Below are 18,130 nucleotides of genomic sequence, written 5' to 3' on the forward strand. Positions count from 1 at the left end.
GAAATTATTTCGAGTAAAGGAACTGTCAACTTTTTACCTGAGCAGTTAGTATGAGAGTGAGTATGTATACTCCACGCAAGCTGATTCATTTCAAACATTTCAAACATTTATTCACGTCAAACTTAAAGCAGTTGGTTCACTTCTCATGCACCGGATTTTTTCTGTCCCAATAACTGAGTTGTGGTCAACCAAACGCGGCCTGCAAATCGAGTAGTTTCCAAATGAGTCCGCGATTTACGGTTTACGGCTACCAACCGTGCGCAGCTTGTCTAAATCACTGCGAATGTCATAGGTCAGCGTCGTCGGCACCTTAAAATAACCATCAACACCATTAGACCGCGAACTTAGTTGCGGCGGCGTCGTTTGAATTCCTGAACGACGAGCCACAATGCGGCGTCGAGTCGGCACTTCGAATTGTGTAGTCAAACGCGATTCTTTCCCGGATCTGAGTGCCACAGACCCGGTTAGGAAATGGCCATGGTCGCTGGGTCCCGGTTCCGTGAAATTGCGGAAGTTTATTGCCCTCAATGTGGCCGTCTTCGTACCACGCAGAGTACTATTATGCGTCACATTTGAGTGAACGTTTTGTGTGGCGGTCTGCCTTTTGTGTGTCACATCAATGTAAGCACTTCGTACCGTGGTCAGTTTAATGTGCGTCACATCGGGAGGAACATTTCGTACAGTGGCCGAGTTTTGTGTCACCCCCAGAAGGGCATGACTGAGCTCATCTGTTTTCGGTTTGTTGTACGCAAGTGAATCATTCACCAGCTGCGTAGGTTTTCTCGAATTCCGACGTCTTGTACGCCGTTGTGGCTTAGGCGTAGTCGCTGCAATTCCCCACGGTACTGGCCTTGTACGCCGCCGTGGCTTAGGCGTAGTAGCTGCCGTCTCTGACTGTGCAACTTTAGGCGGTCGTGCGGCGGCGCTGCTTGCAACGTGGACCCCTCCCTCGAGTGCTGGAGCCTCTGACAGACTCATGTTTCGCTTGTTGTGCTTGATGTATTTCTGATTCTTTTTCCATCTAGCATCGGTATCAGCGAGTGTGCTTCCGCCGGATACACGAGTCATGCCAGTGGCCGCTTCAGGCCCTGGTCCGCCGTCTTTTTTGGGTGATGTGATTGGTGGTACGGCTGAGTGAGCCTTCTCGCTACTGGGCATCCGTCCGCCATCTTGAACGCCACCACTGGATAAGGTGTAAACGTAAAGCGGGTTTCTCTGGAACATGCCGTCAATGGGGCGCGATGTTACTTCACCGGCACGCTTTGTTTGTGAAGGCGCGTCTCTGATAACATCAGGCAAGGCGGGTACCCGGACACCTGTGTTGGTTTCAGAGACGCCTGCCTCTTCCTCAAAACTGTCGTGCATTCTGTTTGTATTCTGGAGTCGGCCAGCTTCGTTTACATCTTCTGCGGATGAAGCTGCATCGTCCGTAGCTTCTTGGAAGCCTTCGACTTGGACCTCTCCAGAGGTCGTGAAGGCTTGCAGCTCATTTTCTGTTGTGTCGTCTTGATTACGCGTGATAATATGTGTAACCTCATCTCGCCGCCTGTCTTCTTCCGGAGGCTCATCGTGACCTTGAACACTACCATCAAACTCGACTGGCATGTCTTTGTTGCTGTGTTCCAACACGGAATCACTCTGGTGCGACTCTACTTCCCTGTCATCCTGGGTGTATGGGAGCCTGTCTCCTTCCGTTGCATAGAAGCCTTTCATATTAGCGTTACCGCCGGCAGAGTCATCCTGCGCTGCTCCTTCTGGATTATCGTCTCTCTTGTGCGTGGCAACGTCCGGCTCCTCTGAGCGCGCCTGGTCGCTAGCAGAGGATTCTTCAAGAACACGAACACCGCCTCCATATTCTATAGTCCCGTGACTGATGTCTCGTGGCGATACGGCGGCAATAATTAGCGATTCAATATCGTCATAATTATCAGCGTATATATACGTGGACGAGCTGCTGGCTGTGTCCTCCAAGCTGGTTGCCTTAGCGCTTTTGCCAGAGTCGTACCCCTGCGGCTCTTCCTCCTCTTCGCTGTCGTCTTGCGTAGTCGAGATTGCTTGTGCCGTACTTGTGCCGGCCTCATCATTGACGGTAGGCTCATAGCTAACCTCTTCTTCATCGTCAAACTCGTCAGAATCGTAGTCGGTACTTGGCTCCGAAGCAGAGTTAGTCTGGAGTTTTCCTCTTTCAGTGGCACCCTCTGCATCCGAAGGCATGCCGCTACCGATCACATCGCGCAAACCTTCTTGCTGGTCACCACGCTCAGCACTCAGTTTCGTGGATTCGTCTGCATCCGAGTCTCCTTCACTTTCTTCAATACCTTCAGTTGAAGCGACTTGTGTATGCGGTTCGTTGGAAACATCGTTCTCACGACGGTCTTCGGCACTGCCGTCGAGGTCGGACGGCGGGTCACCGGTGTTCTGATCCGAGGTGAAATCCGTCTGGCGCATTCCTACACCGCTGGAGTGTTCTGTACGCGTAGGCACGTCCCTGTCTCCTGTTTCTGCGATAGCGGACACGTCAACACTTTCCCCGCTGGTGACAGCTTCGAGTTTCATCGCAGATCCGTCGATACTTCCCTGCGGTGAAACTAATGCTTCTTCATTGTTTGTGGAAACGTCTTTCGGTGGTGACATAAGTGTCGAGTAGCTGGATGTAGAGTCCAGTTGATCACTTGACGGCGCCATAGAATGAGCACTGCCAAATTCTTCGTTGTCAGGAATCGACGAAGTGGTAGTGGTGGGCACAAGCGTAACACCAGACAGACCCACATCTTCCGCCGGAGAAGTGCCTGTAAAATCAGACAAAAGCACAGAAATCCATCGCGGCGTGTGGCCGGTGGAGTCATGAGAGCTGTCGTTGCTTCTTCGGGTGGCAAGGACCTTGGGATGCCCTATGAAGAAAAAAATGTGACACCCACTGCGATATTATTTCTGAATGACCAACTGCTTATATTATTTCTGCATGCCCTTGAACGCTTGGGTGCAATTTCGCTAAACTCAGCCGCAAGTGTAAAAGTCGGACTGAATCCTGTAAAAATGTGCAACGATGAAACATTGCAAGCGCCGCATTAGGAAAGAAACATTGTGGTGCGCTAAAACTGTAAATGATGCCGCTTGACTAGTTTGTATTATCTCAAGAAAGGGTGGCGTACTGTCCCAATATGCGGGAGAAAAACGCATTAAATCGTCAGGTCTACCTACACCGTCCACATCTGACATACAGCTGGTCAACACAACAAACGTCAAGGTTTATACGTAGATACCCAGTTCCGTTTCTCTCATGTTTTTAAGCGGAAGCTAAGCGCTATGCTAGCTCGACATCGGGCTTCAATATTCACAAGCACTGCCACTTGCCAGTGGGTCGTAGTAACGGTAGGCGGCACCATAAATGTTAAAGTGCGTCTTTCAAGTTGAACCTAACAGCATGGCACTAACCTTTGCCGAACTCTGGTGCAAGAGCGCCGTGCCTCTTGTGAGGTCCCGTGCTCTGCCATCCCTTGAACACAGTGACGAGCACAAACGCAGTGACCGCCACGGTTCCCAGGCCCAGGACGAGGGTGCACGATACGGACACCACACGACTCCTACGCGAAGGGTTCCCGCTGAAGATAAGCGAAGAACTTTCCATTGCCGAGGATACGGTTGCGACAGCTCAGCAAGGATGAGGAAGGAGATGATGGTGATTGCTGTGCGCTCGTGTCGTGTCATGTCACGCACTTGGAAATGGTGACTAACCCGTATGGTTGAATGGCGAAAAATACTGAACGAAGATATTGGACTCATTCATTCATTCATTCAGACACAAATTACTTAATTGTGCTTGAAAATCTGATGCTAGCGGAAATACAAGCGTATGACTAATGCCCAGGAGTACTCTGGCTTGGGAGCGGTGCAGTGCGTGCTAGTCTTTTGCTACTTGAGAAAGAGAAAAACAACAGCCAAAACGCGCATTGAAATTTCTAATCGAGGATAAACTAGAATACTAAAACTAAGGCAGTTTCAGACGCGGTAATAGAGTATGACAGAGTTTTCAAGTGACGAGAGATATTGTTCCTCAGTTCAAATCAGCACTGAACAATGGAAATAAAAATGAGCCGCGACTTTAATTAATAATAATAATTGGTTTTTGGTGGAAAGGAAATGGCGCAGTATCTGTCTCATATATCAGATACTGCGCCATTTCCTTTCCACCAAAAACCAATTATTATTATTATTGAAAATTGGTTTTGAGGAAAGGAAATGACGCAGTAACTGTCTCACATATCACGCTGGACACCCGAACCGCGCCCTAAGGGAAGGAATAAAGGATTGAGTGAAAGAAGAAAGGAAGAAAAAGGTGCCGTAGTGGAGGGCTCCGGAATAATTTCGACCACCTGGGGATCTTCAACGTGCACTGATATCGCACAGCACACGGGCGCCTTTTGCATTTCGCCTCCATCGAAACGCGACCGCCCCGGTCGGGTTCGAATCCGGGTACTCCGGCTCAGTAGACGAGCGCCTTAACACTGAGCGAACGCAGAGGGTCCAGCAACTTTAGGAGACCGAAAGCAAGCAGCTTTGGCTAGACAATAAACTCGAGTTAAAAGTTTTCTGATTGTGTGACCGCCGCTTGCGCAAGACAGAACTGACTGGAGGTCATTGATAGAGGCCCTGCTCGTCAACTGAATGATAACTGCTTTCACCTCGGGTGCTTATGTTAGTTCGAGGCGTGTTTTTGCAGATCAAATTATAGGCATGGCAGGCAGTTAACTGCAGTAAATCAAGAAAGAAACACAGTGACAGTAACAAAATAGTCAGTGTCCTTTATTAACATCACGGTATAAACGTCCCGACATGTATGCTGTTTCTTCGCCTCATACAAAGACAAAATAAAGAAAAAAGTGTCCTACTACGAAACACAAAAAGCTTTGGTAGTTTTCCTTGTACAAAGATACGACATATTTACACAAAACCGCAATGTCTTTCGATTTATTCTCAGTCGACGACTCGGGTTTTATTCGGCAGAAACTGCTTCTTTTCTTTTTTTTTCGTTCATGTGCTTGGAAGATATGTCACCCCGAGCTGTGGATATTGAGCAAGTACCGCAAATACCAGCCCCCACAATTTGCATGACACACTTGGCACACGTGCACAGAGGACTAGCTCACGCTTATAAGCGTTGCAGAACGTACGTACAGGGGCGATGAAAAGAAATGCGAACAAAGAGGAGGCTACGCGCTCCACTGTTCGCATTTCTTTTTATCACGCTTTTATTTCGGTGGCAGCAAATGAAAAACGACCGAGTTGTCCATATTACATTGTAGGACGACTCTAACGTCTTTTTTTTTTATCACCAGGTAAAAACGCGATGATAATAAATGCAAGCAGCAGAGCGCGTAGGCGTCGCGTTGTTAGCATTTCTTTTCATCGAGATTTTACAGTGCCTCTTAGACTTTTCTCTTGTTTCAGAAACCGCTACTAATCAACCCTGCAAGATAGGTAATACCTCGTGGCACACTCGCACATATTAGGCGCATTTATGGTCAAAACCAGGTATTCTGTTATTGCCTCCAATATTACTCAGGTTGTGGCAGTTTTACGCTATCAACAAATTTTCGCAATCGAATTCCTCCTTTTTAATTCATATTCAGATTTGAAGGGAGTGGCTAAATGTTTGAGGCATCGAAGTTATTCTAGTGTTATGGTCTAGATTTCTATTTCAGGAAGCACAGCGTCACTAAACGCAAAATCGGATTAAAATCTAGCTGCATTTGTTTTTTATTATTATTTTTTCAAACGGAATGTGACTACACCAGGAAAGGAGGGGATATTCGATCTGACCCATTGATACTGCATCAGTCTGAAACTTCGAATCTTAAACGCTGCTCTCAATTTATGATGTTGGAGTTGGTCGTTTTTACATCATTTGTTAAACTTCCATGCCTCTAAAGTAACGTAATGCAGAAACGAAACCTATGGCTCGCTCATGTACCGACCACAAGTGCGCCAACTCTAGCACCACATACCTCAGTCATTCAACCAGAAATGCGGAATTCATGCAGAAGCACAAAAGATGTCACAATCGTCAAAAAAGTTGACCTTGTGCGGCAAAAAACTTGCACTGTCATGAATATTAGCCTTGTACAAGTACGCATTTCTGTTTTATTTACATGATCGAAACCAGACGCATATTTACACGTTTTTATTAGACGCGCATGGATACCTCACGGACTTATGCTTCAGAACGCCTAAGGTTCCAGCCACAGCAGAATAATATGAAAAACTTAGACCCTGTTGATCTTCTTATGTCACGCTAAATTGTTAAACTGACATAAGTTAGGAATTGCTAAAAGCTCGTCAGAATAAATTTCATATTTCCGGAAAATATCTATCGCATGTTGAACTACCTGCCTGGTGATACGTAACTCAATCCAAATACTTCACCAAAGTCAACCTGGGGACAAATATTTTAAACAAAAATACAAAACGACTGCCCGAGTCATCTTCCAGGTATTAAACACGCCAGCCACAAGTCGAGAAATTCAAGTGCACGGGCAAGAGTACACATCCAACACTGTTAAGCATCAACTTCCGAGAAACACAATGTGTAATCAAATATTGCTCAATAAATACTGTACAAGAACGCACTGGCAAACAACGTGGACATTGCAACCATGAACACTCGCTGTACATTTCTCATTATTCATGTTTTCTTCATCCCCCATCAAAGCAGCCATTTTTATTGCTGCTACAACCTTCGCAAGCACTCGCAACTCTTAAGATGAGAAAAAATACTCCACCACACATTCGCTGCATTCCTTCTTTTTTAATCTCCAAAACAGGCCACTCTCCATTAAACTGTTAAGAGTGAAAGTTAGCTTTCTGTATGATAAAAATGGTCTCTGGGATAGCTCTTTCCCACAGCTGGTTGACAAATGGGTGAGAAGTGTTTCAATCAGCTGCTTCCCGCTTAAGTGAATTGCTGATAACTAAGCTTATAAGAGCAACGTGGCAATGTATAGTTGCACTTTTTGTTTGCTGTTTATTTAATAGGTAGCCTGTTGTCAGGATCCATTCATAAACACGGCGGTAAATGAACCAATATCTTGTCGCTGATTCGATATTAGCTACTTTTAAGCATATATTAGTTGATGAAAAGAAATTTCGGGCAGTAAAAATTTAATTACTGGAAGCATTGTATACTGAATAGAATAATACTGAAGGCATAAGATATTCTTCTTAAGTTCACGCATAAAATGAACTGCCCTGCCTACAAAAATAAAGTTGGGTACCAATAAATACGTTTTCAGGGACAATTCACAGTGTCCCATCTTTGAAAAGGTGTTTTCTGTGTAAGTATCTAAAACAGTATTTCTATACCAGAATACTTGCAGTCAAATAAATCAGTCCTTATATACCGCATCCAACAACAAAACATACTCTGAATACAACTTCTCTGATAAATGTGGCCACTTTTTATTCAGAACAATGATGTTTTAAAATTAAGCGCTAATACTTTAGCAGGTAACATAAGCTTATTCTACCACAACTGTTTATGCAGCATTAACCCTTTCAGGCGAGCATCACGTTCTGCCGAAAAAAAATCAGGAAATTTGTGTGGGTATGTTTGAACCCCTCTTTCACACAAATAATCCGACTGGCTCAAACACTCCAGGAATTCACACAGGTCACCCACTTCCACAGTGCAGGCCTACTCATTAAAAACACGGGATTTATGCCCAATTGATTATTTTAATTACCATCCGAAGCTGCTTCTGCAAAGAAAACTCGGTTACAGTATTCCACTGCGCGATAGAAGACTGAAGATAAAGCACCAGAAAGCCCTTCATAGGCGCACTATAGAACTCCACGATGTCTATAGTTCGTTTTTGAAAAGCGATTCTTTTTTATTAGGCACGAAATTCTGAACGTATTTCTGGTGGACCCTTCAATCTACCGGAAATTTCAATCGCAGTCGGAATCACTGACTTTGTGAAAGCAGCTCTAGAGGCATCGAAAAAGTTTGAAAAGTCCTGAGAACAATCGTAAGTGCCGTGACACAAAGGGTTAACTCTGAAACATTTAGCTCCATGTATTGATGTCATATAAATTTAAAGAGTTGCTCTTAACTCTTTCCAAACCACCACTGAAGGCTGAGCCGCTCTTACGCACGGACAACTTGTGTTTTCAGCGAACAATAGCCTACAATTTAACACAATTTTGCAGCTGCAGGCATGTGAATAAAATTTCGGATTTGTGCATCTAGATGCTGATTATTACACAAACATTTACTAGAAGTAAATGAAATGTCAGAATGGACGCTGAGTTTGGCGGCAGCACGTCACATTAGCACATCAAATTATGAGTAAAAAATTCCGAGACAGGTTGGATGCTATGAGGCGTCGATGAAGTACAGCAGGCGCTAAACAGCTTGAACAAGGATACAGAACATGAACTTGATCTCAAAAAAATGTTGGAGTGCATTTGGCACTAAAAGCTTTTTTTTAAAGCGATCGCATGCAGTGCTATTCATTGAAAAAATTCTAAATACAGGAGCCCATAGTTAAAACCTAGGCACGAAAAACACAACTCGATAGTCCATTTTTAGGACAAAAGAAAACTGGGACACACTTAAACCACTGATAAAATTGGGGCAGCGTAAGTAGCCGATAGTGCGACAATATCACTGCATCTTCTTCTAACCCCAAAAAGTTTGTTCCTCAAAACAGAGACAGATGTTTTTTACGTTATATGCTCTTCACTTTTGAGCTCACTCGAATAACCTCTTATTTGAGTCACAAGAATCTAGCAAAGAGTGATGGGCTGCAATCAAAGAGGAAAGAAAACCGGCACTTTTACTTTGATTCATCCACAAAAGATATCAGAGAAGGATTGCACCAGACCATACGTGTAAAAGTAAATAACGATGCACAACAGGGCAAAGCTTCCTCCAAAATAAAAATGCCCATTTGCAACAGTGACTAAACATCGTGCACAGGAATATGAGTACATGCAACAAATACTATACAAGTCACAACTTCAATTCCAGCAGAAGAAACTGCACAATACTGGTGCCATTCTTGCAATTTGAACATCCAGAAATAATGCACATGTATAACACATTCTACAAAACTGACTTTGAAGGGCCTGTGAACTCTCAACGTTTTGCAAAGATTTAACTTGAAACCCAGTTTAGCATGAATGAGTTACAAAGAAAACGACTCATTAACAAGACACCATCAGCTGCAGTATATCTGCCCCTTGACCCCACGAGTAGTCAACCAAAAAAGAAGAAGCCTCTGGTTTCACTCTGACACTGGTGGACCATTGAAATCCAAGACCATTAGTTCAAAGCTCATTATAGAAATCAGACAATAGTTATGAATTTGCAATAATCATAGTTCCCGTGGCGGTTACTACCTTCCCTTGTACTTGTTTACGTTAAAAGTGTGACCTTGAGAGATTTTAAAACTATAATTTCTTTTAGCCCACCGACACAACTTCTTACTGTTTAATAGACTTTTACGAGCATAAGTCTCTGCAATAGGTGACCAAGTAACAATAGAACTTCCAGCTTTTAATGCAGCAAACCAAGCTGTGATTCCTGCGTTTAATTACATGAAAGCTGCTGAAGGGTTTCTCTTAATGGCACAAAGCCAAACTTCCAAGCTCCTGCAGCCACGTTCAGCGCTTTTCCTTCATTTGACTATCTTTGTGACAACAACTGACTATCAGTGTGAAGCAAGAGAAAGCCAACTTAAATATTTTTAAAAATATTCTGTTTAGAATTTATTAACATGCATTGGGTGTTGATAAAAAGCCTTTATAGGATTCCTCTCACAGTTGGGTGATGCATTTATTCCAGATGGCTAAATATTTCCCAACAGGCTAGCGTGGGTTGTACCAACCCAAAGCTATTTAACACTGCATTACCGTGTTACACCATTGCTCAGTGTGTGCCCAGACATAAGACTTAAAAATGTGGCTTGGGCCTGTAATCAAGGCATGCTAAGGTGACACATGCAAAGAATGAGCCTGTTAAAATCTGCACGTCCCCGTGGCCAGTGTACTTTTTTGCAGTACCTTCAGTAACTGGGAATGGATGACTATACGGAAAGAAAGGTCGTCTAATTCAAGCATTTCATCCAAGCAAAGAACATGTACTGGCTTCCAGAAATATTTTTACAAGGCAGCCAAACTGGTGGCAATTCCTCCCATTTGGCATGCACTGAATATAAGTGCAGAACTGTAAAAGCCACCATGTACCTAACTTAACCTGTGGTGTTGATCCCTTTGTACTCTGCCAGAAAGGTGATCCTTTTGGGTGCCCCGTGCTCTGTGGTCAGCAGTTAAGCCTGCTCCACAGAGCTTCTGTTCTGTTTTAGTGCAAAGCACACCTAGAACATGACCTATACCTAAAAGCACACATTCAGGAGAAATGCTGACATTGGTAACAGTGAAGAATGTTTAGGTGATGTGCATTCATTAAATGTGCTGAGGTAGGCTAAGCATAAGAAGGACACGAGAGTGCTCTTTATATACATATGCCCAACTCTACAGAATCAGCAGTAAGAACGCGCTCAGTGCAGCACTGTGCACAACAGTTGGTGCATGCATCGTGATCGGCACGATGCTTATGCTTAAATGGTGAAACATATACCCGCTTGTTTTCTGTCTTATTTGGCTAGTGGCTGGGTAACAAGGAAATGAAATGGAGAACACATTACAACATAACATAAATGGACACAAAAACAGTTTACACAGTAAACCTACTGGTGCACATGGCACCGTCACTTGTAAAACTGCCCGAAAACTTTGACAAGAATATGCGAAAAACATTTTCTGACTATATATGAAGTGTTTGCTTGGCATACGTGAGCCAAACCAAGCTGTCATATCTTCAGTAAAGTGGACATATACACCCAAGGCCTGCATTGTGCAATGCTAGTAACCGAATAAAGTGCTCAACTAACATGTTTGCATTCATAAAAGGTAGCTGATAAAACTCCTGAATTAAATGTACATATCATCAAAGTGTATTAACAATTGTCTCTCTTAATAAATACATCATCTTAACACGTGAAACAAAAAATGTGTTTTTTCCACCATGGCAACAAAAACATCTAAGCATAACCTCACAAATAAGGTGCCTTTCAGATCAATATACACAAATATTATTCAGAGAGTACTGCCACTAAAGACTAATTATGAAAGTCTTTTATAGCTTTTCATTCCCGATAAACATTTAGCAAGCACGAGGTTATTGCACATTCTCCATTATTTCTTCTCCGCAGGCAAAATATACTCTTCACCGAAATTAGATTAAACAAAGGACTCACATCAAAGATGCTCATCAAGACGTACTGAGTTTCACACGAAACGATCAGAAATAAGCATCCTCTCTAAAAAGAGACATTTCCGTGCTAACGAAAGGCTTTCCTGGGAAAAAGAGACAGAAATAACTGTAAATGAAAGCAAGAAAATTTTGAAAACTATACAACATTCATAGCTTCCTCTATGTCCTTTCGCACAAAACACATCTGACCACATCTCTACACGAGCTTTTAAAAATTGTCACGTTTTGACCAAAGCACTGAGCTCCCACATTGAATCGCAACAGATGTCAACCTGACACCTTGCATTTCCATGGGCAGCATTTACTCGAAAGCCTCTTTACGTTTTTCTCAACTAAACGTGTTGGCACTGCCAGTTCAAGTTGTTATAAACACTCACAACAGCCAAATATCCCCAGCACAATCCAAAAACCAATTACGATTGTGCAGGAGGAAACTAGAAGGCAACAAACCGCTTCCTTAGATCCACACAGTACACAGTTCTTCAGATCCTCCCAGATGGTGCCTGTGGGAACTGTTCACTGCTGTTTCAGCAAAAACCGTAGCAGTGGCGGTTCACCCGCCAATAGCGACCTCATGCCGGGCCACAGCAGCGAAGCACAGTGTGTTAGTACAGTTGCAGAGCACTGATTATTTTTCCAGTCTTTCGAGCTCTCACTGAGTGGTTTCTTGTGCGCTGAGACACTCTGTGAATTGGACGAGCGGTTGGACTCTTCCAGAAACAGTCCTTGAGCTGCAGCACAGCTACTGCAGATTGAGGAAAGGAGCAGCTGGACTTGGGCGCACTACTCTGTTCAGCGTTCCAGCTTCGATTCCCGCCTTTGGCATCTAGCAAGCACATCGGTTCGAGGGGGTGACCAGATGGAGGAAAAAAGTGCGTCACGGCGCAGGCGTCACCTCCCCCGGCCTATTACCACTAGCTGTAGTAGTAGTTGTTCATTGACCGCGACATGGGCGCCCGGGGATGCGTGTCGCTGTCCTGGCGACGCATCCCGGACCTGTTGGCGTAACGCACCACCTCGATGGTGTTGGCGTGCCTGGGCGCCGATACGTCGAACTGGTCCCCTCCACCACCGCCGTCGGAGTCGTCGAAGGAGCACGACAGCGGCTCTGAGCACTTGGCTTTGGCGCGGTGTCGGTCGCGTCGCCTCTGCACGTACAGCCGAGCCGAGAGCACGACAAGGAAGGCGACCACGCCACACCCCACGCTCAGCGTCACGTAGAGGATGAACTTCTCTTTGTTCGCTGCGGTAAGAGTGAGCGAAAGAGTGCATGAGTGCTGGCTGAAGATGATGTATGAAGGAGGATGGGAGCGTTTATCGGCTTTAGCAGTTTAAAACTTCTAGGCAGACTCTTAACAACAGATAACTGGACTCGTTAGTGCGAGACCAAATTCACTGGACCTCGCGGTGACGGTACCTATGAAAAGAAAAATGAAAGTTAAGTTCTAACAACTTGCAAACACTTCTAAGCTCCCTAGCTACGGAGCTGCGTGTGAAAGAGCATATGCTGCCACTCGATTCGTAGTGAAAGAAGACCTTTGCTGTCTCGAATCCTTGTGTATACCGGTTTCCTTCATTTCTGTATGATTTCTTGTCTTCCAGCGTCTTCCAGCCTCTTGTACTACACTGTGTGCAAAGTAAAAAACCACTGTGCCAGTTTATTCCTACTTCGTCTCTGCACTCTTTCTTTGCACGTTCAGCACACCTAATAATATTTATTTGAATATGACATCGAGGAACGCTTATATGGTGCACGCTCACATAATCGTTATTATGCTTAAAATTCCCAGGTATAATCGTCGCTTAAACCACACAAACAGAGGATTAAGGACGCCTTATGTTCTTAAAATACAGGTAAAGCGTAAATCAGTGATGTAAATAAGCCCCAAGATTACCTGCAACACCAGCTCACAATGCACTGCTAAGACATCGATGCTGCAGCAAGGCTCGTTGCTTAAAAATTTCTGCCTTGATTAAGATCACAGCAGAGAGATCTGCTCTAAAATACGTGCTCAGTATACAAAGCAGTACACCTGACGCTCTGAAAGTTAGGAGCACACAAACGTTCAGGAGTAAGGGATTCATTGCACACGTGAGACAACACTATCAAAAAAACATTTTGTTCAGTTTTCCTTAGTTCCCGTTTAATAGCTTCCTCCTTCTAAAAGAAAGTGCGCACCATTTAGTGCCATTCATATTGATCAAGCTCGTTTTCGTGACCATTGAATTTCAATTTCTGCCATTAATTAAGTTGCAATAGCTATATGCGGTAGCCTTTAGTAGAGATGTTTCTGCCTTAAAGCCAGGAATTTTTTTTTACCCCTGTAAAAGCAGCTCAGCTCCCGCAAGCATCTCCCCATAGGTACGGGCTGAAGCCGATGTTAAAAGTGCTGCTGTCCATCCATATATGTGCATGCACGAGAAGAAAATTTGAAGGATCAAAAGCCTCGCCATTTCCTTTGACCTTTGCTTGATATCGCGTACAAAGAATAACTTATAACACCATGAACATGTCCACCAAGCTACACGTGGTCATGGACCATGAACCGCGCCTGATCAAAGGGCAAATATGAGCTTTCTTAAACTTTTGTGAAGCACTTAATATTAGATTGCCATAATTTAACAAGTTCATCCACTCATTCGGAAATCATATGGAACATACATTAAATACGAACAGCAAGTGTTGAAGAATTGAAATTCATGCAGACTCCGTATGATGTTATACGCATTGTACAGAAATCATATTAGATCAATACAGAAATTAGATAGAAACCATGCAGATATATACAATAATTCTAAATAATATTCCATATAATTTCTATATAGTTCCATAACAACTCCCATAATTCCATATGCACTGCTCTTACGGAACATTTCAGTAGAGGCAATGGTCCTGGTGGCATCGGTAGTGGGATCGATGTAGTGAAGGCGCTTCTTTAGGCGAGTATTGTGTAGGGCAGATGTCTCATATACACACCCCGCTCACACTAAATATTTCAACCTTTGTTCCGCAAGAACTTAACTCGTTTCCCCTTTTCTACCCAGCGATCACATGAACCTGTAACTAATTATATGGTGCACGGTCATTTTGCTTACCATAAAAATTACGCTTTCACGAGAAAAACCCAAGAACATTGCTGAAACACAAAAGGAACTGAGAAAACAAAGAAAAACATTTCTGGTTGCCTATTGGTTCTCTTCAAGGGGTATATAATATTCATTTATTTTTGAATTGGTATTTACTTCGTTACTTTTCCTTGCTATTTTTAGCTTTGCTTCAGACCCCTAATTCTTTCTTCTTTCTCATTCCCGGCTTCATGGACAGCTGGAAGTAAATGATTGTGAATGCAGCCCGTGTGCCGACATTTTGAGACCTGTGGTGTAGGAAGTGAGCACGCGAGAATTCGTTTTGAAGGAAACGGCAGAAGCTAAAAACTCTACAATCAACTTCTCTATTTATGTTATGCGCTCAGAAGAATTTCGAAGACGATGTCCCTCGTAAAGTGCACTAGTGATTACTAAGGTACTTGCCGTGATTGATATATGAGTGGTCAGGGCCGTTTCAGTAGAACCACGTGAAACAGATATGGTTTTTGTCATGTGGGACTGTGTGTGATTTCGATTACCGTATACTCGGGTTCTCTACAATGACAAAAAGCCTGCAGCCCTAGGGCATACCTCGTATAAACTTGTAGGCTGCAACCCATTCGGTGACAAAGCCAACAGCACGGTGGCCGTCGCCGTTTAAGGTACAGTTGACGTGCTTGTCGTCTTCGGCGGTCCTGTCACTTTGGACGTCAATTTTTTTGTTCGTCGGCACGGGAATCAAGTTTCGATCCATGGGCACTGCTGCAAAAATAAAGAATTCATTGGAAGACTAGCGTGTGAGTTGCACGCATTAGTTGTACATTGCGTGCCGCCCTTGTTACCACATGGTTCTCACAAAGTGTTGACTGAAGTTATGGTAGAGCACAATAGTGCTGTCTGCAGGACTTTTGTGAAAGCTAAATCTCTTAGGCTTCACATATATTGTTTAAATGTGCAATTCAGGTCAGGAAAAGGTAAAGTCAAATCTTATTTGTGAGATATTACAAACGCTAGAGAAAAATGACATTAAGAACAATGCACTAACGCTAGGCCTGGACAAAACACCAACACTGATACTTTTCAGTGCAACCTGGCAGACTAAACGCAGGTATGCATTGTCATTTCTTTACCTGGCAAAGGCTTTGCTGATGCATACATTCCTCCCGCTGGACTGAATGTAGACGGCTGGTAGCGAGCCTCTTCCACGTAGCCTTCTTCGTCTTCGTCCAGTTTATCTTTGGCGGAGTCACTGCCACCAATGTCAAGATCCTTCAGGATCTCTTTGGGCACTGCAGAGACACATAAAACTGGTCAAGTTGATACAACCATACCTTCTTAGCCGCAAAGTGCACAAGACTCGGCAATAATGACGAAGTTGAAACTAACAGCACCTGCAATTTGTGAGGACTTCCTACCTCGTTCTTTCTGACATGTAGTCGCCATTCCCTATGGCTGCTGTAGCTCTCATAGTAGACGCGACCTCCATTTCTCAGGCGGCTACACGACGACACTACAGCTGTCACTGCTATAAACCTTATGAGTGTGCCTGATGAGCTTTTCATTGCAAATCTTGTAATAAGCCATATGTTCGAAAGGGCTCTGAGCACCATGACATTGCTTTCATCTTCAATTAATTCATCTTTTTATTGGCAAACACATAAAAACATTGTGCGAGAGATGCGCTCTCTTTAATGAACCAAGGGATCAAACTTGCGACGAAACACTTCTTTTTTCACTTAGCCTAATTAGTGAAAGCTTCGTATATTAGACAGAACGACTGAAAATTAAATGGCAATAAAGATACTTGAACGAATAAATATACCCTTGGGGACGCATCGAAGTTTTGCTGGAATCATTTTCGTAGAGTGTTAAAGCACTGACACTACACCTACGACAAACATCCAATGGACAGCCACTAGATGCGTCTAGCGAGTGTCCCTTGTGCGTTTGTCGTAGGTGTAGTGCATGTGTTTTTAAACTGCTAAGAAAATGTTTCCAGCAAGCAAATACCAACTAGCACAACTTAATTTTTTAACGAAGCATCCGAGTCAGTGGCATGAAAGCACAATTTGGTACCGCAACGATCATACCTGGAGATGTCTTTTACACGATCGAAACCATTTGTGTAACAACTTTAAATATCTAGGCCTCTTTTTTGCATCGGACTTACGATGGAATAAGCACATTAATTATATTGCGAATAAGGCAGCGTCACGTTTGGGTTTTCTACGGCGGAATTTTAGCCATTTACCAAGTAACTTAAAAACACAGCTGTATTTCAGTTATGTACGCTCCATACTTGAATATGGATGTGTTTGCTGGGACCCACACACATCTGAGTGTGTAGGAAAATTAGAGAAAATTCAGAATAGGGCAGTTAGATTTATTCTTGGTAATTATAATTGGCAAGTTAGTATGACGGAAAGCAAACGAAAACTTAACTGGCAAGAGTTGAAGGACCGTAGAAGGTACATCAGATTGGAATTTTTCCATGAGATTTATTAATCAAAAACTGGCATAAACCGCGAACAATATATCCAGGCACCTCATTATATATCAAAGCGACTGGACCACTGCTTGAAGGTCAGAGAATTTTCTTGCAAGGGTGACGTCTTGCGTTATTCTTTTTTTGTTAGAACTGTTCGGGACTGGAACAGTTTGCCATCGAGCATTGTATGTATTACATATAACGAAGCATTTTTCCATGCACTGCAATAATTGCTTTATACCTATAAATGAATTCTGTACCCCCCTGCTGTAATGCCCTGTGGGGCGATGCAGGTAACTAATAAATAAATAAAACACTAGTCTGCAAATTGAGGGGAGGAGGTTACTTACTTCGCACAGAGCAATTTGGTATGAGGATAATAATGTCCTGAGTAGCACCCGTGCTTTGAGGGACGTAGCAAATGGTTCCGCATTAATTTCAACAACGTGGATTTTTGTACCACGCAATGGCATTGTACAGGAAAAGGGTGCTTTTTCATTTTGCAACAGTCGAAAGTATGGCTGCTTCAGCTGGCATTCAATCCCGCTATCCAGCACTGAGCAGTAGACCTCCAACTGTCACATTGCGCCGGTTCTTGAATTAAGAGGTGATCGACATACAAACATCCACGTTAAAATATCAAGCTGTTTTTCGGTTCCTCAAATAAGAGTCAGCATTTGCTCCGACAGCACCAAAAACCTTACCGGATTAAAGCCAGCACTCTACCGAAATATGACGCCTGGACGCACTGTAGACTCCCCAGTGGGATCCTTTTTTTTTTTTGTCCACAGTATTACTTAGACCGTAACCGATAATACGAAGGAAGTATGTTGGCTTTCTTGCTAGATTTTTTTGGATTCTCACTTTCACTTCTACAGTCCTTTTCGTTTCCTATACTCTTCCAGGCACTCAAATACATGCTCGCTGCAGCTGAGCACTGAAAGGCGTCGCTTTTTCAAAACATTCAGTAGATAGTCTACGAAGAGTTTATGGATCATCTACTGAATTTTTGTGTGCACAAGGAGACATCAGGCTATGCATGAGAGTTTCTGAATGTAAAATAGAATAATTTCTTGAAGTACCATATAACAGGACTCCTTATTTCTTAAATAAGTTCGGAGACGCGCTTCGAAAAAATCGCTACCCTAACATATCGACGCCAGCGCTGGAATCATCTATGATGCGGTTAAGACTGCACGAAATTTGAACGTAGTGCAGGT

At 43.5% G+C, this 18,130-nt stretch overlaps 1 protein-coding gene across 2 annotated transcripts in view; it reads right to left on the reverse strand.

The window, feature by feature from the left end:
• Window positions 1-8,808: 8,808 nt before the first annotated feature.
• Window positions 8,809-18,130, reverse strand: part of LOC144099202 (protein eva-1-like) — a 233,309-nt gene continuing 223,987 nt past the window's right edge. The window contains exons 6-8 of one of the 2 annotated variants that reach the window (XM_077632346.1): window positions 15,553-15,711; window positions 15,014-15,184; window positions 8,809-12,578 (exon numbers count right to left, since the gene is read on the reverse strand). In XM_077632346.1, coding sequence (XP_077488472.1) covers window positions 12,250-12,578; window positions 15,014-15,184; window positions 15,553-15,711 — 659 coding nt within the window. In that variant the 3' untranslated portion in view covers window positions 8,809-12,249. The remainder of the gene's footprint in view (window positions 12,579-15,013; window positions 15,185-15,552; window positions 15,712-18,130) is intronic. The other variant, XM_077632345.1, reaches the window with a different exon arrangement.

The sequence above is a fragment of the Amblyomma americanum genome, chromosome 7 (genome assembly GCF_052857255.1).
Source record: "Amblyomma americanum isolate KBUSLIRL-KWMA chromosome 7, ASM5285725v1, whole genome shotgun sequence".
Classification (NCBI taxonomy): Eukaryota; Metazoa; Arthropoda; class Arachnida; order Ixodida; family Ixodidae; genus Amblyomma; species Amblyomma americanum.